At 43.7% G+C, this 25,823-nt stretch overlaps 2 protein-coding genes across 2 annotated transcripts in view; one reads left to right on the top strand and one right to left on the bottom strand.

The window, feature by feature from the left end:
- cdi (serine/threonine kinase) overlaps positions 1-5,780 on the top strand; it is a 31,559-nt gene extending 25,779 nt beyond the window's left edge. The window contains exons 4-6 of the mRNA XM_069131165.1: positions 1,517-2,063; positions 2,359-2,892; positions 3,075-5,780. Of these exons, the coding sequence (XP_068987266.1) occupies positions 1,517-2,063; positions 2,359-2,892; positions 3,075-3,587 (1,594 nt within the window). The 3' untranslated portion in view covers positions 3,588-5,780. The remainder of the gene's footprint in view (positions 1-1,516; positions 2,064-2,358; positions 2,893-3,074) is intronic.
- Positions 5,781-7,059: 1,279 nt separating this feature from the next.
- LOC138189014 (uncharacterized) lies at positions 7,060-25,622 on the bottom strand. The gene is made up of 7 exons (XM_069131166.1): positions 24,518-25,622; positions 13,186-13,432; positions 12,465-12,664; positions 11,870-12,073; positions 10,820-11,047; positions 9,492-9,952; positions 7,060-9,183 (listed from the first exon to the last, which is right to left on the bottom strand). The coding sequence occupies exons 1-7, from the start codon at positions 24,570-24,572 to the stop codon at positions 7,384-7,386; spliced, it is 3,195 nt and encodes a 1,064-aa protein (XP_068987267.1). The 5' UTR covers positions 24,573-25,622; the 3' UTR covers positions 7,060-7,383.
- Positions 25,623-25,823: the final 201 nt, after the last annotated feature.

Below are 25,823 nucleotides of genomic sequence, written 5' to 3'. Positions count from 1 at the left end.
TTGAAAAAGCTGATAATTAGAGGTGTACCCACGTGAAACTTATCAGATAATTCGCTTTAGATATTACACTAAATTGCGAGATTATGTCGCCGATTTAAAAGGCATTGGTAACGCAGAACCTCTTCTTCAAAACATCTCGATCTTTCCTTCGTCCTGATCCTCGAGACGATTTGTCCGACTTATAAACGCAATAATTTGTACGAAGATACCGAAAGATTATTAACAACAAGCAATAACATTAAACTGTACTGGAATTTTTAAACAACGTATGTGCGGCTGAATAAAATCGTTAATTCACTCGCACGATACTCCGGATCTATCTAAAATAAGATAATCACATACGATAAATTATTTGTGTAACCACGATTATTCGTGCAATGTGATTGATTATCTCTGGTTAATTATAGACACTGGTTGCGTACTTCGTTCTTCCTTAGTTTTGCTTTACTGTTAGTTAGAAATTGCGACTTCGGACAAAGTAAACAAACTACCGACCAGGTGCACGTTAGACAGATAATGTTAATGAATTTAACGAGGCTGTAAACGCGTGTCAGTTGATTCTATCGCGAACGAAATACCAATGGATATAGAAAAGCGTACTCGAATATTTTTATACTTCGAACAAAAGCTGTCGGGTGATACGCGCGAGTTTCCATTTTCGTGTTTTCTTTCATATCGCAGTGTGCCATTCGACTCGAGCTACAATAAAAACACCACAGATCGCAGTGCCCATATTTCGGTGTCGTTTTTCACGAGAAACGATCGTTTCTCTCTGCTCGTCAGCGGGTTTCGCGTCGACGCGTTGTTTTATTCAGAGTGTTTCGTCGATCGTTCGATGACAGTCGCGTGCACATCTGGGTCGTAGACCTTCGTCCTGCGTTGTCCTCGCCCGATACACGAAGGTCCCGATCTTTATAGGGAAAGATGAGTAACGAGCGAAACGACTTCGCGCTTCGTGCGCGGATTGATAAAGAGAGCCGCACCGCGGCCGCGACTCGCTCGGTAATTAAACCTCGTTCTCTGAACACGAGAAAAATTCACCTCGCCGCCTTTGGTTCTTTCGCCTTTCCGCGTAAGGACAGAGAAAACGTAGCGAAGCTCGGCTCCGAAAAACTCAGCTCCGACATTTAGACTTGACTTGCCATTAGGACGAACGAGAGCGGAATCAGTCGCGAGGTGGTAGATTTTAAAGTACGTTTCAACGTGGATTTGAAGCGAGTGCCCTTCCCTCCATTACACGCGCTATCTTCGTAATAAGTCTCGTAAATAGAGAATAGAGGAAAACCGAGAAACATTCTGCCACGAACCAATCTCGCGATAATTATAATAATAGCGACAACGTTGATAATTATGCAGCTAGGAAAATAGTATGCGCCCGGTGCCCGGGGCGTAGAGAGTAAATTGAATAAAACCTAGAGCCTGAGAAACAGCATCTGACGCGAGTACGCCAGCTCTCGTCCGTTTTCCCCATCTTCGTTCTCACTGTTTTCGACGATCTATGATTCGTACGTTGCAGGTTCATGGGAGTCTGTGTACACGAGGGTCAACTGCACGCCCTCACAGAGTACATAAACGGCGGTAGCTTGGAACAGTTGATCATGTCGAGGCACACGCCTCTACCCCATCCGATCAGGATGAATCTGGCGAGAGACGTGGCACGGGGCATGACCTACCTCCACAGTCGTGGAGTCTTTCATCGGGATCTCACGTCGAAAAACGTGTTGATCAAGAAGGACGAAGGTACGTCGGAAATGACCGCCGTGGTGGGCGATTTTGGGCTGGCAGCGAAGATCCCGGATCCCAGTTCCGGATACAGGCTGAGCACCGTAGGCAGTCCCTATTGGATGTCACCGGAATGTCTCAAGGGTCAATGGTACGATCACAGGTCGGACGTTTTCTCGTTCGGTATAGTGGTCTGCGAGCTGATCGGCCGCGTGCCGGCCGATCCGGACGTTCTACCACGGTCAGATAACTTTGGCCTCGATTACCTGGCCGTGGCAGAGATCTGCGCGGCAGCTGATCCGCCGCCAGCCTTTCTGCAGCTTGCCTTCAATTGTTGCACCGTGAGTAGAACATTACTTCCCCTAGCATTTTCGACGCTCGCGTACCTTTCTCGTCCAGATTTTGTTCCAACTCTCTGACAGATCGAGCTGTTCGATTCTCCGCGTTATTTCCTTAAATTGCTTCATCGAACTTATCGTATTCGTTAAAGATTGTCGGTATGTATGTACGTACGTACAGTTGGTAATAGCATTTTGCGCGCGTTGCAAAATCTCCCATGTCACTCTGCTCGTGCCGCGAAATGTATATTCTTAGTCTGTAAACATTTCACGGTCGCGTGCATCGCTGTGGTTTCAGTACGAGCCAAAATCGAGACCGACCTTCCACGAGATTACCTGCAGCTTGGACACTATGATCAGCAACTACGAGGAAGAATCGAAGAACAATATCGGTAAACGTCAGTCTGTGGATCCTGCTCTCATGTCCAGCATGGACGAGATCACTCGAGAAGGACGACCGACGAAGCGCAAGACCGCTCGTCTGCGGAGTCAATCGGCGGACGCGAGAGGCTGCGACAACGCAACGCCCTCCGACAAGGCTAGGTGTCATTCCGTGAGAAGGGTAGCGGAACTGGCTAGCAGGAGGGACCCGCATTACAGGCCTATGACGGCGAATCCGTTCCACGCGTTGGGTGGCGTGAAGAAAATCCTTGGCAATTTGTTCTCCAGCTGCTTGGAGCTTCCGTCTCTGGAGGATGTCAGGCCAAGCGTCACAGATGCTATCGCCAAGTTCAAGCCCGCGCAGAACGACAGTATCGCGAAGATCTTGGACAGGAAGAAACCAAACTCGGAACCGAGCAGTCCGACCGCCAGGAAGAAATGGGAGAGAAAGGTAGGGACAGTTAAGTTGACTCTTTTGCGCGATTTAACGACCCTGGCGAACGTATAGGGGAAATTCAAGCGCCAAATAGCAACGTGGTAATTAGAGGTGTCTAGGCGATCAAAGTAATTAGCCAGGTAGAGATTGCGTTTCGGTGGAGTTAATTAGAGATTAAACGATAATCCGGTTTTCAGGTGGCTACAAAGGCGGGCGCTGCCAGCTTGTTCACTCATCCGCTTTTCCGAGACGGATGGGAGCCAAGAAGGCGAGGTAGCTGTGAGTCGGGTTTTTGGAGCTGCGTCGGCGAAGATCTCAGCCCGGAGCCACCCAATCGTCGACACACCTCCACCTTGAGCAGCTCCGCGGCAAGCAGCTTGTTCTTATTGGACGACCATCGAACCAGCTCGATCTACACCGACTCGTCCGAAGATATAGCGAGCTTAGGAGGTGGCGACTCCTGTTGGGAGGATAGATTGAGCGGTATCGGGTCTTCCAGTAAAACTATTTCCAAGATCGTCGAGTACTTTGAGAGGAAGCAAGCAGGTAGCTTGCGACTTGCCGATCACGATGCCAGCTCTAGTAGGTTAACGTTCTTGAAAGCAAACTTAGAGGGTCCCGTTCCATTATGCAGTATCTCAGCCGCGCAGAGGTTAGTCGTTTGCGAGGGTGCGGTGCGCAGCAAATTGCCCTTGTTTGACAAAAAGTGATACACATCACTCGCACGTCGTACTGTTCGTTCCTTAGGGTTTCTTGGTTTTTTACCGATGTTTCTGGACCGCGTGAAAGCGCCTACACAGAGAAACGCTTCGACCCGATTTGTTCCACGTGGAACAGCGATGGCTATGTCGATGCGACAAAAATATTGGAAAAGAGTGGCGATCGGAGGAAAGTAGGGTCGAACGACCTAGTCGCGCGCGAAAGAAGAGCTAGAAAGATCGAAGAACGATTATATCTTTATTGGACTTTTGCGATCGAAGTGGTTAAAGTTGGAACAGGGTCAGTATTAACCAGGTTCGAATATCTGGTTCGAGTTCAATGAAAATATAGTCAAGTAGGAGTTCGGCGGACACTTCTCTAAAATCTAGTAACCCGACTGTGATGTTTTTTGATAATCTACATACATTATTGACCCGCACTGCTATGTTTGAAGCTGTCGGCGCGAGTTTCCTCTTCCGCGTGCGACGATCGTTACATATTTCTCACCGCGTTAGTGCACTTTAAAAAAAAAAAAAAAAAAGAAAAAAGAAAAACTTTATACTCGATACAATAGCTGGTAAATTTTAAAAGAAGGTTCTTTCACTTTACACATGCCACAGGATATGTCAATAGTATTTTGCGTGAAAATGAAACGTTTCTTGCGTTGTAGTTCGGAATACTTAGGAATTTTCAAACATCATCAGCCTATTTTCCTCGGACATGCAATTCAGTAGAAGCGGATGAAGAAGTTAACGGTTCAGAGGATCGAAAGAAGCAATACACGTTTCATTTTGAGACTGCGGCAATCCAATGCCAGTAGAAACGCTGCTCATGTTCTTACCTTTTGCAGTGCCTCGCAGTTCCTAGTTAGCCACCTCCGTCCTTATCCACGACAACCGATTTTTTATCAATTATTAACGACGATCATACAAAATCGAAATGTGAATGAACCGATCGTATTCGTTTCTATGTTGAAAACGGTTTTTTAATGCATTACTAATCCCAACCAATCGTCTCCTGTTACTTGATTCGTGTTTGTACACGTTTCCTTTCGCGCCGATATCGGTGTGGACATCGTTTAGCAGCGTTACACTCTTACATTAAATACCAGGATGTCGGGATAAGCAGCGAGAACTACGGCAATGTACAATAGAAGGCGGTATATTTTCCTACATGAATTGGAACATTTAAAACAAAATAAATGAAACTACTTTAATTTTAAGAGCTTTTAACATCAGGTTTTTACGTATAAAGTAAAGTATATTAACTGGTATAATTTATATTTTTCTTTTTTGTAACGATCATCTGTACCTGTGCCGTTATTTTTTGCCGTATTGCCGTCTTCTTTTTCGTACAGTATCGTGTTAGTTGGCGAGGTAAAAGAATTCGTCAGGGCCTACGCTGTGCTTATACGAGTTTTTAATTACATTTTTGATCGAGTAAAGAATACTTCCCCGACGCGCGACGCCACGACGCGGTGTTTGATCGTTGCGCGTCGTAGATTAGTACTCAGGATGCGAAACGAGACACATAGTATATTTTGTTGACAGAGATACCGTGTCCTGAATATTTTTGTTGATATAAAAAGAAATGGGACGATGGTCCACCACACACTGTGAAAGAGAGGGAGGGAGAGAAAGCATGCGCGAGAGAGAGAGAGTGAGAGAAAGAGAGCAAATGAAACTGATCTAGTCAGTGTATTATCGTCGGCGGCCTTATCTTTTGTATGTCGTAGCGCTAATTACTTAAGTGTTCCAAGAAAAGCGAACAAACAGAACACAGGCGGATACAACACGACCTGTTCGAAGATACGATACATCGGTAGTCGTTGATAAAACGCGAAACGAACGTAACGAACCATTGGGAATAACGTTTCATTGAATGTTTGCCGAAGAACACACATGGAATTCAGAATGTGAATGACGATCTATCGAATGAACGAATGCATGTGAATATTTAGAAGCGTAAGAAATCGTACGTGCTCCTTGGCTGCCTCGAAATCGTGTCTCGTGTTATACGGTAAAATACTTAGTTGTATAATTAGAATTTGTTGACTCGGAGCTTAGTGGGACAAGGAGACGAATTCGAGACGGCACGCGGAGCATATTAGTTTTTAGTTGCGCTCTTTTTACGCAGGTACAGTATCCTTCTAAGACTTTCGACGAGCACCGAATTCTTTTCCATAATATCAGACACTTTTTTTTTTTACAATTTCCTTTATATCGTGAGTCAATCGGCTTAGTCGTTTTAAGTTATCTTCAATCCTGGTATCATATCACGATTACAAGTCTGGTTCGTTCTCTACGAATTTCTTTTTTATATCCTTGAGAGTACTGTATGTGGGTAACAGAGGATGATTTGGGTAGGTACTATACCGCGCGTCAGCGTGTAAATCGTTTCGTCGCCCTGGTTGCGGGACGAGTCGAACCAAATTTCTACTAGAATAATAGGCAACTATACCTTTTTACTTGTCAGAGTTCGTTCACGGGTTCTACTTGATAAGACTGCGTGTTTGTTAAATATGTATGTAAGTAGTAAGTTGTCGATAATTCGCAGTCCCTTCTTCCTTGCCTAACGGAATGCACTGTCGACCAGAAGCCAAGATTTTTTTGTTTCGTCCCATCGAGTCGATACGAAAATAACGTAGAACTTTTTCACAAAGCTTTTATTTTCGAGTGTATCGACGATCGACGAACGAGTCATTTTAACTGTAGTCTTCCCAGCTATCGAAACGAAACTCTTACGTACCTGTTATTTTTGTATCGAGTCGATTATCATAGAACGATGCGTTCTGTTTTGACGCGTCAATCGGTACCTGAAGAAACATTGAAGCAAGGACTGCGAATGGGTTATTTTTAATAGTCGCGGACATATCAGGAGTGGGCATATCCTGAGAGAGTTGGTTGCTGGCGGAAGACGATTCGATCAACATTAGATGAACAGAAGCGAAAAAAAAGGTAGAGGATTCTGTCTGCGTGCGCGTGTGAGAGAAAAAGAGAGAAAAGCGATGCTGTGAAAGTGTAACAGAGTACACGAGTACTTGCAAGACCGAGAGGCGCATTTTTCTTCTTAAAGAGGGTTATTTATTTTAAGTAAAAACAGATATATTATAGATAATACACATAGAAGTCCATTTAAATCATCTCTTCCATACTTTTGACTACCGTTCGCGTGAACCGCCATGAAGGTGGATCGCATAGACACCAGCTGTACATATTATTACGAAAGAGAGAGAGAGAGAGAGAGAGAGAGAGAGAGGGAGAGAGAAAAAGAAGTAAGAAATACGATACTATTTCAGCGATTCGTTTTGCGATTTCTAAGATTGGGTCATCATATACAAAGTGGGATTTTTCGCTCTTATGATCGTCCGTTCGACATAAATAAAATAGATAGGGGAAACACAGATGACGATGATAATAATTCTAATAACTAAGAATTAGTTAACGGTAACGATGTGAAAAAAAGAACAGATTTCAGCGAAGCTATATATATATATATATTATATTATATATATTGTAAAAAAATTCCTATATACAAAAATAAAGTTAAGGCTCCAATTTTTACCAAAAACAATCTTTAAAGCGTGCTTTATAAAGCCATCGATTTTTACTGACCGATGTTATCACGTTCCATAGTATCGGTAACTCGAAACACAAATTCCACGAAAACGTTAACAACCGATCATCAACAACTACACAAAACAATAGGGAAAGCCAATAAGAAATTGGACATTTGTAAGAGTGGAAACATATCGCGAACGATGATTCCATAAATCTTGTTCCAAACAATTTTCGCCGCTTAATTTCTTCAGCGTTCTCTATCGACCGAAAAGTATGGCCTTCCAAAGTCTTCCTCTGGTATCAAAGGTATGTACCTGGTCCTAGGATCCTTCTTCTTCTCGTACGCGTAAGGGAAGATCATGCTCCTCCTCGTCAAACTAGGTTTGCTACTTCTCGTTTCTATCGGTCTGGGGATTTTCTGAATGTGAGAGTGCGGCGAGTACGTAGAGCTCGTACTCGAAGAGCTCGGACCAACGTCCAAGATATCATTCACGCTCGTCGACGATAATTCCTTCGCGTTCGGATCGATCAGAGGAATATACTTTCTCTCGTCTTGCCCAGAGGCAACAGCCTCGTCTGAATTATTTCCAGAGTCCTTTATCGTCGCAGCTTCCGCTTGAACAGCCTCGTTCCGCTTGTCAGCGGCCACGCGAGACGAGCTAATCTCGTTAGAGACGTTATTCGGAGCCTCGGGAATTTCGATTTCGCTTTTAATCGTAATAGGTACCCAATCGTCCACTTTTGACGTACTACTCTCTGACGTTTGCGTGGACCAATTGTACCTTTCGTGTTCCCAATTCAGAGACCTGGACACGTTGAAGTCTTGTCTAGATAAGGCGTTTAAAACGGTAGAATGTTCGATAGGTATCCATTCGTTGCTTTCATCGGTTCTCGTTGAGTTTATCTCTTTTTGCTGATAATTTGCCTCGATGATCGCAGGTGCTTCCATCGACGTAGCGTTAGAAGAATTCATCGTTCTTCCCTCTCTTAAAGCAGACTCGGTGTTAACAATTCGATCATCTCGGTTCTGTCGTTCAAGGTCCTGTTGGTAGTTACTCGTAGTCAACTCCGGTTCATTGGACCCTTGATCCTCCGAAGCGATCTCCCCCAAGGGTGGAAAATATTTAGGCTCCTCGTATCGCGATCCAGTTACGAAACTGGGCGTGTACTGCGAAATCAGAGGAAGAAGGGTTTGCCTAGCGTACCTTTCGGCTTGCGCCAGGATCCCAGCCAACCTTTCTGGCAAGAATTGTACTGTAAAAGCTCTAGACGTCGAGGAAGACGTCTCCTGTATCTCTTCTTTCTGCTTTTCGCGACTGTGAATCTCATTTCTGGTGTTCTGTCTCGCCGAGCGTGGCCTCAAGATCGGCTCTGTGATTTCTGGAAACTTCAAAGACCTTCCTGTTTCCTTCTTATCGATTTGCAGTACAGGCTCCCGTATTTCTGGAAGGAACTCGGTTGTTGGTTCCACGGAAGGATCTGGAGAAGGACTTTTAGCGAACAAATTGGAACCAGAGAAACCTCTGCCTTTCTCGGTCTCGGAATTTTCCAAAGAATTCGAATCTCCATCGCTGGATATGTCGACGATATTCCAAGGGTTTGAGCTACTGCCACGATTGCTGCCCGTTTCCTCGAAGTTGTTCGTCTTAAAACTTTCTTTCCTCTCGATTATGCGCACATTTCGCTCCTTGGTAAACGGACCCAAACCTTTCGACGAGGACAACGACGCGATTCTCTCGTTCGAGAACGTTTCTATCGGGATATTATCTTTCGCCTCGTAATTCTGTTCTTTGGTAAATGGCCCGATACCACCTGGTTTCTCTTGCAGCAGACGTTCTAATGCTGGGGACGTTGAGTTATCCGATTCCACAGGAACGTTGCATTCGCCTGCGAAGAGAGGAAGTAGAACGGGTTTCCCAGATTCTAAGCTCAGACTCTTTTTGCAGACGGAGAGAGTATTTCCAAAGCTGTCGATAATGGCTACTTTGTCGATGCTCCAGGACACCAAACCCGAAGAGATCCAGCCGCTGTACGCCGTGTACTTGATCTGTAATATTTGCAACAGAATAAATAAGGTTTTTTATTGGACCTTTATATGCATGTACATCTCTGTTCGCAAGTATCGGGACAGTTAGAGAAAAACAGGATGAATTTGACAAATCGTTGGAAGATTATTAAAGTTTGTATTCTTGGTATTACGATGACATTTATATTGGATATTCCATTTATTATATTTTCAAATTCTAACTGATCGATTCCTTCCTTAACGATCTAGTCAGATTCTACGCAAAAGCGACAAAAGTGTCCTAATACTTATAAACGGGGAATAATACTTATGTCAATCTATTTGATTACCTCGATAGCTTCCAAATTCGAAATCGCAGGGTGCGGTACAACAATTTTCTGAAGAATCGAACCAACCAGAAGCTCCTCGTCCTTCCGCGTCATCGCAAACGTATCGTTAAAAGATCCTTCTCCAACCAGAGTTACCTGCAGTTTCCCGTAACTCCTAGTGGGTCTTTCGCTGCGACTATTATACACTTTCACCTGGTACTGGTGAGCACAGAAAGGTTCTTCGTCTCTCGTTACCAGGTAAAGTTGTCCTCTGGCCGGTGATTCATCGCTGTAGTAACCCATGTCGCCGCAAGGTCCGCCCATGCTGTTCGCACCGCAAGGAAAACACTCGCCACGAAGAAGACCGTCGTATCCATTGTCGCATGGAAACGCTGGAAATCGGCACTTTGGGCTTACAGAGTCGGTGAACAGCTTGTAGGCCCTTCGATGGTTACACAGGGATCTACCCTCGACAGCGCTTGCTGCAACGTGAAAATTTCCGATGAACCGATCGAGTATGGCCAGGACTTTTTCGAATATTCAAAGTATCTTTAGGCGACGTTTCACGGGGCCAGCGTGACCCGCTTTCTTTAGGACAAAGAATTCGATCCGCGTTGCGGAGAAGGTAACGCTATCCCGAACGACGGCGATCAACGCTCGTGAAAAAGATCCCGCTTTCTAATCTCTGATTTATCGTGCCTCTTACGTTAGATTTTGCCAATAACTCGTAATGAGAACAAATTGTTATACGAAGGAATGGGCAACGGGTATCGTTAAGTATCGTTAACCCGTGAAAGTTTCAAAGATTTTACCGGCCTTTACTCTATATTATCCTTTTGTTCCGAATAAGCTCGACGATATCGTAACCTTGTCATAAGTGCGTCAAGTACATCGGGTTATAAAATACATAGAGTGCATTAAGTAAGTCAAGTGCATTACGTGCGGCACTTATTGCAACGTGCGCATGAATTGTACAAAGTGAGGTACTATACCGTATGTGTATAGGTTTATACGCGATGCGTCATAGCGAGCGGGATGAATGAGACGAGGTTTTAGAATGTGAAAAACGCATACGATGCACGTGATATGCAAAAATAAAATATAAAAGGTGTACTCGTAACATTCAGATTAGATGAAACAATTTTCTATCCAGATTCCATCCTTTTTTACTATTTTCGTAAGAGCGTGAATTCGCACGAATATTCTCAGTTTGTTCAAAGGTATTCGGATACCTGCTTGTTGCGTTTATTCAGAAATTACAATAAAAGCGACGAGAAGCATCGAATATGCGCTAAATATCACCAAACGTTGCAATACTTATAGCAGTGTATAATAGAAGAGACACTTACACCAGATGATATCCGATACGGCACCGAGGAACAGATTCGAGCAGCCTGTCTGCATTCTGCCCCCATTGGGATAGAAATCGACGTCGCCCATAGGCTGCCAGGATCCCAAACCACCGAGCAACAGTTGTTCTCCGTTACTGTGAATCACGTCGACGAAGTTGGCGTCTGTTTTGTCGAGTCGGGCTCTAGGATCCTGAGACTCGAACAGTGGTCCTGCAGGATCTAATCCTGTGAATTACGCAGATTCTTAGACAACGTCCTCCTGGTCCAAGAATATCGCTCCGACAGAGATTCGTTCGTACTATATCGCTGTTGCCGTTAATTAAGATAAAAGATGGAAAGTTCGATGTTCAAACGAGTATAAACGAAATCTAACCGGCTGGAGGAAAGCGCAGTTAATGGAAAATCGTTGATAAAGTAGAGAAAGATGAAAATATCCGAATGGCAACCGCGACACATTTACTTGGAACGCTTTTGCAAAAGACCTCGTCACAGTTTCTGGTGAACGGTCGCGCGATCAAGATATGGATCGGAGGGTTGCTCAACCTCTTGCCATTTTTCCAAGCCTGTCTCGATGCTCGTTCGCCGCGTTCGCCTATCGATCCTTCGTGGCCTTTTTCATTTGAATAAATCACACCGAGAGGGGCAACGAATTCATAAACACGTATACGAATACATTTATGCTTCGACGATCACGTCAATTAGCTTATTAAAGCGTAGCGAGCGCACTCGATGATTTCTTAAAGCGAAGCATTTACCGAAGGACAGCTGCGAGAGAAGTCGAAGAAAAAGTTTAATCGATTCAACGATTGACGAATAATCGTAGTTGCCCTTTACGCTTAATCGGACCGGACTTTAACGGCTTGCATCTCCTTTTACATCGAGAAGGACATCGACACTACAGCTATCCGTAACGCGTTGCTCGACTTGGGCGCGATAACTGCATCACGTTGGCCAAATACAGAGCAGATAACGAGGCAATCGTTAACACGAATAAATGACAAACAGCTGCGTACGGAGAAAAGTGTTGCATAATAGGCTCCGCCGTACCTGTGATTCTGGAGACGTTTCCCAGCTCAGCGCCGGCAAATCCAGCCACGTGAGCACCCAGGCTGAAACCGATCAAATGAACCTTCTCCAAAGGCACGTTCAAACTTCGCACTAGCTTGGCTAATTGTCGGCCGACCAGACGAGTGTTGGCAGCCGCCCTTACGTAGTTGGGAACTGCGCTTCCTGGTCCCCAGTCGACGCATACTGAAAAGACATGCTCGGCTTGAAGACGAAGCTCGTTAAAGTGAAAAGAGAAATTTACGTTGATCGTATGGCCAGGTGGTAAGAGGGCAATGAAATTTTCCGATACCAACCGTGAATAAGCATTTGCCGTGTGATCGACTCCTCGTTTTTATACCAAACGGTTGTTCCGTGTAAAGTTTTGTACGAGATCTATCGTCACGAATGGACCGTGGATGTATGCAAAATGTACGCGTACTTTACAGTACTATCTCTCGATAATAATATTTAGTAAATGAAGCAAATAATCGCTTAGGTTTACGTGTCGTCGATCGTGTTTACAGAAATACGAATCTGCATAAGTATTTACGGTCTATCGTACGTAGTCACGGAACTAGAAAGAATTACTACGAACCTATATTACATTCGTGCACAGTCATTAGCGCGGATCTCATTTCATAAACCCAGACGTGATCGCAGCTGGATCCGAATCCATGTACGATCACTTTGGTGGGTAGATCGGGATCTATGGCACGGTGTGCGTTATCGTTTATGTCATCGGCGGGAACTTCCATCGGAATCGATCTTGCCTTTCTGCTGCCGTACACTAGAAATCTGCGACATAACGAAAGAAGTAATTAAAACACCAGTTTCGTATTTCGTCGAGTGCTCGTTCTGATTAATCGCCGATAGAATTACAAAAGATCCAGGAACTTGTAAAACACGGAGTTGATCAATTTGTTTTTCCCAGTGGTTCATATATCCACCCATGCGCGATTGCACTTATTCGTAAATGCAACTAGGCGTGCTTCTTACAACGCATCGCCTTACTTATGAAACGTGTAACGAAACTACAGGTGTGCTTTCGCCGAGCTAGGTCACAAGCCAGATATCATTTTTATCTTCGTGTTATCTCGACGCTGCACGAAATAGCGGTGATCATCGGAAAGAAAACATGGTTTGGTCGTGAGAAGGAGTGCGATCGCGCATTGCAAAGCTGCATCGCTGCGTTTACCGAAAGATTCGTAAGAAACGTAAAAATTTGGATACGTTTACGACGAGACATATAGATAGAAAATCACGGTCTGCTCCGTATCATCGCGAATCATTTCGCGTGGTAGTTTATGTTCCAATACCTAGTGCCAACGTCCTTAGGTGGCGACGGCAGCATCTCCAGGTAGCTGAACGGTCCTGTGTCTTCGAAACAGCCGACATCTTCGTAGCAAACCTTCGAGACTTCTCTCTTGGTCCTATGATGCAATTGCTTGTGCAACGTCCACTGTCGCATGGATTCGACGACCGCTCGAAAAATTTCGGCATCGTTCTTCTCGTCCGCGGATTCGTCGAGAGGCGTCGGCCACTCTTGCGCAACCGTCGGGTCTCCTGCAGAAACGATGAAATAAATACGACTGAAACGCCTTGTGCCCATTTCACAGTCCGAGTACCGATTCTCTCTCTTTCCCTTCGATCGAACAGCGAACTGTTAAGAATCGCAGAGTTTTCTACGAACAGAACTGCTCGTAAGACAAGATGGTGAATCGAGTAATTTGCGTCGGAAATTTGACTTCCTTCCTACTAGCAAGTATGTGTTTACCATAAATCTATTTTGGTTTTATTATTCGATCTTATTCGTTTATCCCGTCGAGCTTCCCGTATAAAAAAATTGATACACCGTGCATCGCCGTAATATTATCTTTTCAGTCGCGTATATTTTTCTGCTCTATGCAAGTTTGCATACTCTGATGGAAACTTCCCGAAAAAATAAATACATTTTTTTCAGAATACTCCGCGATTATACCGCTCGCTCTCGTCACGCGTTTCATTTGCCGCTAAACCGTTTAACCTTCGTCCAACGAGACCCGTTCCAACGGTTGGCAACTCTTCTAACGCGTATAGAGCAGGAGAGCGTCTTTTATTTTGCGCATCTGGGAATGTAAAGAGTCGATAAACTCGACCACCGACGCACCCGGATCAGATCGTCGGACGAGAACGGCTGCCGACGCTCGATCGGACAACAAAGTCGCTGGACCGATCGGTACACCAAATTGTTCGGAACGAATCGAAGATTCGGGATCCGAACTACACGCATCGCAGGTCAGATTGATAGATTCGCGCGAAACTTCGTAACGGTTTCCTTGGCTCGTTGCACTGGTATTATTAGCATAACGCCTGAATAACAATCTCCTGGAACGCAATTTTTTTTCTTCAAGCTTGACGCCACACGGGAAGACATCGATGTAACTCGGCAAGTAAACCAAGTCTGCTTCCATCTCTTAGACGCTGCTGCCGGCCAACGATAGGCCGAGGTTTTGCGAACGCGAGAAACTCGACGATCGAAACGCTAACGAGCTGCCTCGAAGACACCCGTCGAACAAAACCCGTCCACTGGCCGCAGCCTCCGACGCGATATTCGTGAGAAGGGAAAGTCTAAGCGATCGATAAGTCGATCTAGCAACCTGTCGGCCCGCGAGCATTAGAAAATTGCGGCTGATTTATCGGCCGGCAGATCGATGCCGAAGAACTCACGTGTCCAGCACGGAAAGTGTAATTAGACTCGCAGCAACTGCGAGTCTTCGAATCCTTTCGAGATATCGCGGAGATACTCGTTGCGATATTTCCAATTATCGTTTATATTGAAAATTCTACGTTATGCGCTGCTATCGCTGTAACACGGCGATCCAGCGATTTGCAGGTCGGTGTTCGCGCATAAAATCCGGATGACCTCAACCTTCGTTTCGAGTAATCGGATATCAATACCGGATGTGAATTTCTAAATTTCTCTTAGTAACTTTTTTCAAAAAATGCCTCGGATTTCTCTTTCAGATATTTCTACGTGGAAATTTGTGCAAAAGTTTGAAGCATCGAGGCACCAGACTTACTTGTACGCCGTTTGGGTCGTAGAATTTTGATCGCCCACGCCACAAGCGTTAAAGCGATCTTGGGAAATACGCTACATCGAGGAACTTGAGACGGTGGAAAATCCGAGGCACCCGTCGCTCAAGGATTGCGGGTCGAGGAGTCGCGGATCAGGATTGCGACCGTCTCCTGAACTTACGACCTAGATCCGTGAGCCGACGTGAAAAAACTGAAAGGCAGAGGGATCGCGATATCTGAAAGAATAAGCGTCTGGAGGAACAAGTTCTCGAGCAACGGTTCCGATCTTAAGAAGCGAATAACGAACGACTGCTCGATAATTGGAACGTCTGGATAAAAGTAATAAAAAGATAGCGGTGCGTGGAACGAGACAGAGGCGGCTAAAAGTAAAACGCGGAAAGAAAATCGGACGAAGAAAGTTGCTCGTATCGACGCGCAGAGGCGGCGAGGTCAGTCGAGATAAGAAAGAGAAACTCTTTTTGTTCGAACGGTGGATTATCTCGCCAGAGATCGGAACAGAATACGAGCGGAGGCGGTGTATTCGCCCGCGAATAGGCAACCACGATCGCAGTGGCGGTGGATGAACCGACCGGACGAGTCTAGCCGGGGAGAAATTCGGAAAAAGAAAGCCAGGAGCCCGAGGAATAGGCCGTTAATGGTCAGCTAGATCGGAGAGCGGTTCGAGTTGCTGGAGTTTTTGTTCGTCGAACGAGCGTCTGGCAAAAGGAGCATGGTCTCGAGTCAGGGAGAGGCATGGAAAAGGGAAATCAGCAGAGTTGAAATCAGGACTGACCGTGTGTGACTCGCGCGACCGATCCGAGCACCTCGTCGCCTCGTTTAAAAGCCGGCGGGTGACTTTCCAACGACGATTCGCCGCGGAAAAATCGCAGGCCAACAGCGCTTCCACGCCAACGTACGTTTATACGGCGATTTCCGTGCGACATAATTACGGTAATACGGTTTTGCGTAGCCTGCCCCGTAGCAACGAATTATCACGGTTCTCCGTCGTCTGTCGTCGATTTTTAACCAAAGATTAGAATGCAAAGATTTGTATCGTACGCGTAAAAAATTGTCCAAGATCGCTTTGATTCTGTTACGGACGACAAAAGTGGTGCGATTATCCGACAAGCGTACAAATCGGCCTCTCTTCCGTAATTACAGAATAACATAAAATAAATGTACCGTGTCGTACGAGTATCTTCCTATATTTTGCTCTTGGACGCGTACTTTATGCGCCTACTGCGATACACGTGCACCTTCGTACGAAAGAGGACTGGCTAAGCGTCCGTCTGTTCGAATCTAGTCGAGGAGGCTGTGTCAAGGTTTCTGTAGGAACGACTCGCACAGACGATCGAGTCCGACCGTTTTACGCATCGTCAACATTGACAATTAGTACGTGCCACTCGACCGACGAATCGAAAACGAAGCCAAACGGTGCCGAACGGAACCGCATACCCGGTAATTCTTCGATTCCTCGAATTTCCTTGATGCATCTATTCGTGTACTGATAAATTCCAGAACGACATTCGGATTGTTCGTTTGAACGGCATAATCGCGTATTTTGTACAGCTAGGGAGAAACATAGACAAACGTAATTGCCGGTGTTAACGGAGATTCGATCTAAAAACGGACGCGATGTCTTGATAGCGCAGGCGAAATCCATCAATTATACACCTGGCAGAGTCGTTAGATCGCTCGACGAGCGTGTATCCTGCGAGACAACCAGACTGCGTGAATAATTAAACACAGATAGCCGATCATTTAACGAAATGGAAAACACCAGGGAAAACATAGCTATGACGTGTCGAGCCCCCATTCTACTTTTTCGTATCGCTAATAGATCGACAAGTTTACGTAATTCCAGGAAAAATTCTATATCGGTTACGAAATAACTGCAATATACGTCGGTCGGACAAATATCGAACCAGATTTCGTTCTTTCGTTGGGTCGAGGCAAAATTGCCTTATATCATGGTTAATTCGCGAACGTTCGATTACGATATAAAAATTTTCTCTCTTTTTAGAGCTACTGGAAAACCTTTGTAACAGCTTGTTATAAAACGCGAATATCACGATCGAGTCGTTGCCACGCGATCAGAGAACGACTAAGTGGTATACCACTTTCGATCGATGGAAAGAATCTATAGGGTTTCTTCATCGTGAATACGATCGATAAGATTAATGAAAGCGTTAACTAGAGGAGTAAGATGGAAGCCAATCGCGTACGCGATCGTTTCAGCGTAGACGATTCCTCGAATGACACGAGCGAAACTTTCGAAATCGCTTTGGAATATTGCTTCACCTTCGATAACCGTAACGAAACCACCTTCGAGTGCATTTATAATTCGATCGCGTATATTATACACGTCGATGATGTCGCAATCGAGACGTTTGAATTAATAATTCAAGCCCGATGATCACTTAGTCTGGAAACTACCATTGCTTTTCAGCCAACGAGAGCGTCAAGTGAGCGCAACGTTGATTTCAAGCGAGATGTCCAACTTATGATTATGGTCGAGTGACAATACTCGTTGCGAATAACGATTAAATCTTCCAACGTGTCCTTTGTAATTCTAAATAGATGTTAGAAGAGATTGTGCATTGGATATCTAGGTACATACGCGACACAAAGATGGCATCAGTACAGAGATTTAACGGTACAGAGATACTTTTAAACGCTCTCTGCAACGGGATTCCTTCGGATACGTCACCTCTATTAGTGCAACGACGATAACTTATCACCTGTTTCTCAAATAAAAACAGCTGATGTAATTTCAACGATGTTCTAACACACTGTTAATGTAATATTCAAACGATTCGTTACTCTATTCAACGCTTCGCCTTTAGTATATACATAGAAACTGTTATACTCTATCCATAATCTTTGTTAATTTACACGCGTTAATAACTTTCTCTATATTATTCTCATTTGATACAGATGAATTTTTATTGCTAGACATCTATTACATTTATTTTCACTTGTTCCAGATTCCCATGCTTTTAAGATGATGTTCCTCGTTCTATTCAGAAAATCTAGTAGAGTAATTTTAAATTTGATTATCGCGCGAACGAATAGATCCTGGACTCTTGATCGCGACCTCCTCATTTTGAAAAGCTATTCGCGCATTCCGCATGCACGTCGCAATTTATTTTGCTCTCGAACAAAAGTGGATACAGAGGAAACGACTGACAAAAGCGAAACACGCGATCCCTCGTAATCGCTATCGACGAATTTCTAGACCGAACAATCCCATCGTAGAACAATGGCGCAATAAAGGAACAATTCCTTGCGCGAAGAACACGAAACTAGCTCTATGTGGGACACAGCGGTGATCTGATAGCGAGCTGGTTCTCACAATAAGAAGGGATAATTTCTAGTAGCGCGTTAGATACTCGCTGTTTGTCCTTTACGCGACCGTGTTTGTTCTTCGAATCACGTAACGATGAGTCGCGGTGGATGTAGGCGATGCGATGGATCGATTTGCATCCTAGCGTGTACGATCGAGTACCCAGGAACTTTCTTATTTCTATGTCTTCTTCGACAAATCTGTCTTATTTTCTAATGGATTCGGAAATCGGCAAAAGTTTTAAACATCGAAACTTAATTCTTACTCGCACGCTCGTTGTATATCCGTAGCACTTTAGTTACCTACATAAGGTTTAAAGAACTTAGTAACACGGTATCCAGCGAGTCGAGGTCATCGAACTCCGATCGCATAATCGGCGTTCTCTTATCCGCGGATCAGTGTTCCGTTCGCGAGCTGTCTATTCGTCATGCACCAGTCTTCTCAATTCACTTTTCACGACCCAAATTCGGACACGAACGTACTTACATATGTTAGATTTATATTTGAATCTTGACCAGGTCTTTTAGGTGGAAAATGTCGAGTGTGGAACCGTTATACCGTATTCTTCTACTTGGCACCGATACTCCGCTGTGTCCCTATCCTGCTGACCTTAAAACTGAATTCATGGTCTGGCCTCTGGCATTCGTCGAGGAAACCCGTTACGAAACTGTGCCTTCGATCTTAAAGGAATTCCGCTGTACACGCTATATCACATATTATTATCGAACGACACGAGTGACTCATGGAAAAAAAGAAAGCCGAGTCGGATTTTCTTCCCGAAGAGCAGGAGATATGGAAATCCGTCGGTAAGATTGGAAGAAAAGCGACTGATCGTTTTGGAACGGAAACGCGAGGAGCTTGAAAGCGAAAAGAAGGCTACGAAAGAGGAAAAGTTCGGGTTGAATTAAAAATACGTCGCGTGTCATGCTAATGGGTCACGTTGAAGTAATTACTTCAAGAAAAAGCCTACATCTTTACTTTTGTACAGCCGCGACCCGGAGACCGCTGTTACGAAGAGAATAGAATTTAGTGAAACAAACAATCCTAAATAAGGAAAGGTCCGTATTATTGCGTCCTTGAATATATATTATGTTTTGGTTTACAAGGTCTAGAAACAAAAGAGCTATAAGTAGATTTCTATTGCTGTTTCTTGTTGTCTTCGGCTAAAGCTGCGAGATTAACTTTTTCGTTAATCCTTTTTTTTCTCCCTATCGCGTCTATCGCATCGTAACACTATCGGAGTAAGGATCTGGATCAACATACATTATACTTACACCTGTACCTTTATTTACTTCGATATATTTTCCTATTACAAATCTATCCACTCGTTCCTCTATCAGTCAACCTCGTAATAGTCAGGTCATAAAAGAACAACACGAGGAATCAAGCGGAGAGCCTTTCACAGTTAGTTATGTTCGGAGATAGGGAGATGCGAGTATTTTTTACTCCGAGCAACGAGCCTCCCGCGAGCGGACCGCTTTTGCATCTGAAAGGATCCACGCGGAAAGTGGCCGCATCACGTGACGATAGTAGTCGATGAAAGTTACCGATCCTTACGACTACGCCTTTCTCGTTTCACCGTTCACAAAGATACAATAAATCTACTCTCAAGGTCTCCGAGCGTTGTTGCCTCCCAACGGTAATCAGATCGGTGAATTAGTTAGCGCGATATGCGCGAACTCCTCGCGCGGTACTCTATCTCCGCAATGATCAGACGCAACTGTGCAGAGAAAGGACGAAAAAGGTACAAGGACTAAGATTGTCCATAAGGTATTTCTGGAAATACGATATCACGATGTAACGTAATACAGAAATTTGCGAAATAAAAAGAATTAAACCGAAAGTTAATGGTCGCGTACTTCATATTACGTGTAAACATATATGAAAGAAAATAGGAAGCGTTTGTAGCCAAATGCGTCCATAAATTGGAACGATCGCCACGAGAAGTCGGAAGATCGTGAACAGCTCTCACTGGTCAGACTAAGCACCGATAAATTTCTAACCGGAAGGCTGCCGGTTAAAGAGAAAGAGAATAAGAGCGGGAAGTGGACAATAGCTCGTTCTTTCGCAATCTGCAACGATGAGCGTTCGCTTTGCTTCGAATGTTCGTCGCGTTTTTCGTTTCCTATTTCGGAAATCCGAGTGCACGTTTTGGGACATTAAAATCATTGGAAAGTTGCAACGTCTGAAAGTCGATAGATCTTTTAATGGATAGAAGAAAGTCGTTGGATATTTGCTTCTTTAAACGCAAAATATAGACACGTTTGATCGACATACGTGCGCGTTCAATGATCAACGGTGAAAAATGAAATAGTAATAAGTACAGAGAAAGTTGGCGGAGGCGGTGAACGGTAATGGAATATGTGAAAATTAAATTTTCAAGCGATGTCGTATACGATAATTGGAAGAGGGTGCGGTTTAAGTATTACGCTTTCAAGAATGACTTCTCTCTTTGTATAACGCTTAAGCGTCTTGTCGACATCTGCTGAAGTAATGTTTGTCTTCGATGCGGTGTCTAAAATGTCTGAGATATTTGCACAAAAGTAGGCTCGCGATTAGTGAAAGTATTATTTTTAAAAAGATCGTATCTTTAGCCGTTGATTTGTACGAGTATCCTTAAACGATCTAATCGGTCGTTTTAAAATGCTTCCTAAAAGGAATCTCGAAGCTATTATCAAGATATTAGTTCTCGGTATAAATGACCAATCGTCCGCCTCGTGGGATATCGGCCGATCGCCAAGAGGATTCACGAGGAGAGCGGAAAAAGGAAACGGACATCGTTTGGCGGAGAAAGTATCTGCCAACTTCGACACAGAAGTACTCGGTCTCTTCCTACGCGCATCGAAACACTCGTAAAGATTTTACGTCCACTGTATATCTTGGTTCCCTTCCTCGTGCAAAAGTATGTTAACCCGGATCCAAAAGAGATTGGGAAACGTTTCAATCGTTGCACCGATTACCTTTGCTTCTCGTGGGCGAGCCGAGAAGAAGTTGTCCGAGTTTATTGACATAGAAATATCTATATTCCATCGCTGTAACGAGATAGCGATTGCTATGGAACCATATGTCCACGGTTGATTGGTTTTTCGTAACGTGTGACGTTAAAAGGTAGTATGCATGAAAAGAAATTAATTAACGGAAATATTTGAGGTATTTAAGGCAATGGATTATATCACACAATCGTTGACGCGTGTTGCTCGGTGCTAACTTCCTTCCTTCGTTTTCCTGTCAGAACTCGATCAACGATCAGCTGTTCCGTTTATAGTCACGCAACACGAAACAGTCGCGAACATTATTATGACCCATTATCGCGTTAAGAAGAAAAAAATTGCAGGTAGTATTTAGTAGGAAAGGATAATAATATTTCGTAAATTTAGAAAATTTCTGTCCTTTCAAAGGGAACGACGAATCTGAACAGACCACGGACCGTGTTAACGTTTCACGGTGTACGATCGCAAAATGATCTTGGGAATAATCCTGAATATAATATTACCTTGAGAAATATTACGCCATAGAAAGAAATTAACTTTCTCAAATTTATCACGACTATGAGACAAAATTATTTCCAGCGAACGTTTACTTTTTACTTCAATCGCAACGATTTGATCGCGTAACTAACTGATTTTGATCTTGTTGTGTAATGGCTAATGGGAGCGTCATTGATCTCGAGAGAAGTCTAGGCTGAAGCCTTGACGAGAAATAAATTACGCGATAGACGTCGATTGGCCGGTCGCGCGCGAATTCATTCTCGCATCATCGAATTCTCACGTTCCGTTCCCTTTCGCGACATAATCGGAATCGAACCTACCGAGGATTCCTTTCCATCCTCCTCCTTCTTTTCTTAACGTCGCAACACGTCGTATTTCCGCCCCGTTGACTACGATGACACCGAAATCGCCAACAGGATAAAGCCGGAGAATGACGTGCAATTATATTCCGGACGTGCAACAGCGGAAGAGGAAGATAGTTTGCTAACCCTGGCCTGTTGTGGAACGGTATTTCAGAATTACTCTGCACCTCGATGGCTACGCGGTCACAAGTGGTTAACTACCACTTGTTATCTACACGTAGCTTTCTACTTAATTGACAAAGCGAATTCTATTAGCGAGGCGTTTGACAGTCACTTCCATTTGACAGTAAATTAAAAAGTAAGAGAATTTTACACAGCGATCCTCCTTTTCATTGGCATTCTATGACGATGAACGAGCATGAGCCTCGCATAAAATACAATGTTTGCTTCTAACGTCCATTATTTTATGTATACGCACATTGACCCTCTGAAATCGACGAGACGCGTTGAACGTAGTAATACGCTAATTTGCAACGCACGTATCAACTAGTTCTCTGGCTTCTGACATAAAATTTAGAAGCACACAGATGTCCTAATATCCTGATGACCTACTGCCGAATCATTTTAACGTTGCGCGCCGACGCAACAGCAGACTGGGTCACGAAATTCGAAGGTCCCGTTTATGAACCGATTCTACGATCCTCTTTCGCTAGAGAAATTCCACGCGCGAAAAGCTACAGATAACATTCTGATCGAGAATGGTTAGATCCGGCACGAGTCGGTTGACAAACCCGGTTCGTGTCAAAAGCTGATGACGCGACACTTGTATCAAGGAAATTAGACGCGACGCGCAATAGCCGCAGTAACAATTTGGAACGATAGCGCATGTGAATCATCGAGAATAGAAAAGGGAGGTGTGTATCCACCTCGATGAATTGTCGCGGACGTACTATGCGTCCGAAATGTACGCCGATAAAATCTGCCATTGTACACACCGCACTGAAAGTAGGTTATTACCGAAAAAGAAAGCGTTTACAGACTGAAATTTGTTCGGGACATTTCCATTGTTTTGATTATAGAATAGATTCTGTGTGAAAACGTGTCGAATTAACTATAAAAGAAAACAATTAACAGAAGAAGCCTTACGTAGGTATGAAATTTTCCTCCTATTAAATGTATTAAGTATCAAATGAATAATTACACATTTTTTACTTTCTGCAGATCTTTTTACATTGACCTATGAATCATGAGATGGCAAGAATTAAGATCTCTCTGTTAAGGACAAGGAAAGTAACTGGATCCAGTTTCATGGTCATGGGAGCAATAAAAATTTACGTATATACGCGTACTGCATGCCACGATTTTATGTTACACAAATGTAACATGATTACGCCGTCTAAGCAAATAAAAAGTTCGTCGAACTTTGTCCTTTTTGACGATCGTCAAAGTACGTTACAACGTTGAATATTTTAACGCACCAGTCATGCACAGTACCTGTTACCTTGTTCATTTTTTGCTTAAATATCTTTTACTCAAATTTTTGTGTACCAGACGACTCGACTTTTCGAGACAACTTACACGAAACCTCGGCGATGCGTGCAATGATATTAGTGCTGTGACAGGGTTGCTTTCACTGACTCTGGAATAATTTCATTGCAATAAGCTGGTCATGAAATTTTCGTACCTATATGCGTGTTTTCGTATCCGTCATGGTTCACCATTTTCAAGCGATCGTCGTCTATCGATCGTTGAACGCGAACTGAGAGTATACGTTCATTACCATTCCCTCTATTTTAATTCCGTACATTACAAACGTAGTAATTTTTATAAGCTGCGAGTTTTTCCAATACAAAGCAAGATAATCTCAAATTTAGCTACAAAAACATAAAAGAGCGATTTATTGGTTACTCGCATCGAATATTATAATCTTTGTGCACTGCAATCACTTAGCGATGGTAACGTAAATCGATGATGCGGTTCACGAGTGCAATCAGACTCGAGGAAAAAGTTCCTTGAGCCTCGCCCAACCACGTAAGTGAAAACAGACACGTTAGTAGACAGGTACCGGTTAGGAAACACGCTTAAAATTTGAGGCATCGTCGTTGATGACCTCAACGTCCGATTACATGATTAAATAATTGTCCTCGATTCGTTAACGGTTAATAGAACGGAATTCACAAAGTGTACGCTGAGGGAATGAAGAAGCACTGCGATTAATAATACAAGTCACCCGAACACATTAGGTGTTTACCTCGTTTATTGGACAACTTCTAATTAATAGCTTCCATTCAACATCGTGACAGACGTGCTAATCAAATCAAATCAAAAGAAAAAAAAAGTCAACCGACTAATGATACTAATAAAATATGATACTTATAACTGAAAATGATTCAAATTTGGTCTACAAATTATTCGAAGAATCACCGGTGAAAAATAATAAAAATATAAAGAAACATACCATAGAGGCTGATGCATCCGAGTATCCAAACACTTAACAAGAGTTTGTTAATCATCTCACGTTGGTGGACCGGCTGGAGGGACGAATCTTTTTTTCAAAAATCCATCGTTCGCGTACCGATTTGAAAATCCAAGGAGAGCAAGTGTTCACAGTTCGCGAATCTTCCAAACACGCAAGGATCAGTGTTCTTTCATTCTCTTGACCGCTTCGTTGACCAACGAAAAATTGTGCGAAACAATGGAGAAACTGTTAAACGCTTGAAGTCAGACAGAAAATATAGACGATCGATCCAAGTTGCCGTGACTTGCTCGATCCTCGAAGCAACAGCTTTTTTTTTTATGCTTCTCTTTAACGATTTCCCTCGTTGTTCGACGAATATCAGTGTCTCTCAGAATTTACATAACTTTCGTTCCATAGCGTTTATCCACTTTCTCCAAATTGCCGATTTAATTTGAAACAAATTTCGTTTTACGGCGAATAGTCTGTGATTCTAAAGGAAACTCTTTTAAAGGAGACTCTCGAAGGAAAAAATGGAAACGAGATCGAATTTAAAAAATCGTAATTGTCAAAGAAAGGCGCTTTTTTTCAGCTGGCTGAATTCTTCAACTTCTCCTGCTTTCTCCTTCTAAAGACTTGGCGTACTTTTAAACGCTCAAGCGATCGACAATCGAGCGCACCGCTCATACGATTTATACTTGCACGATGGTGTTTACTTGACTGATGAAAAGTTTGTTCGCGTGGCTTATCGATCGTTTACGATCCGGACACTCTTGCAATACAATCGCATTATTAATCTGCAGATAACCGAAAGAAACAACGTCGTTTCATGTCAATGTTTTATAATCGACGATCAAATTGCAATCGAGTACTCTTCCAGCTATCGTAGGGATGAATTAACGGAAATCGATAAGATTCGACGTCGATTCGCTAGATTTCCAATAGCTTGATCGTTCGATCACCGATATATCACGCGATATTGCACAGATTTCGCGTTTTCATTGTCCGGATCGCTTTCGAGGCGATCTCGAAGCTCGGTTTTCACAGAGCGGCGCACTCCGGCAAAACGAGAAGCCTGGAGCGCCAGCAGAAACTAAGAGAGAGTTTGTGCGATCGTGCTACACCTGCAGGAACACCAGAGCTGCTACCTCGTGGCCTACTATAACAGAACTGACTCCCACCATAGTGTGACCACGTCTCTTTACTTGCCATAAGCGAACGGTGTTTACTCGCCGTGTCTTCCGACGACAATCATTCCCTCCATTGGGATCTCTTCACGATGTTATCCACGACAACTTTGCCTTTCCGT

Source organism: Bombus flavifrons, chromosome 18 (assembly GCF_040668555.2).
Source record: "Bombus flavifrons isolate JBK064 chromosome 18, iyBomFlav1_principal, whole genome shotgun sequence".
Classification (NCBI taxonomy): domain Eukaryota; kingdom Metazoa; phylum Arthropoda; class Insecta; order Hymenoptera; family Apidae; genus Bombus; species Bombus flavifrons.
The sequence above is the reverse complement of the archived record's forward strand: the minus strand, read 5'-3'. Positions and strand labels throughout refer to the sequence as shown.

Excerpts from the sequence above, each read along its gene's own strand:
- LOC138189014 (XM_069131166.1), bottom strand. The coding sequence starts at position 24,572 with ATGATTAACAAACTCTTGTTAAGTGTTTGGATACTCGGATGCATCAGC. Across the intron at positions 12,665-13,185 it reads CCTAAGGACGTTGGCACTAG|ATTTCTAGTGTACGGCAGCA; the intron begins GTATTGGAACAT and ends GTTATGTCGCAG. Across the intron at positions 9,953-10,819 it reads CGTATCGGATATCATCTGGT|CAAGCGCTGTCGAGGGTAGA; the intron begins GTAAGTGTCTCT and ends TTCACGTTGCAG.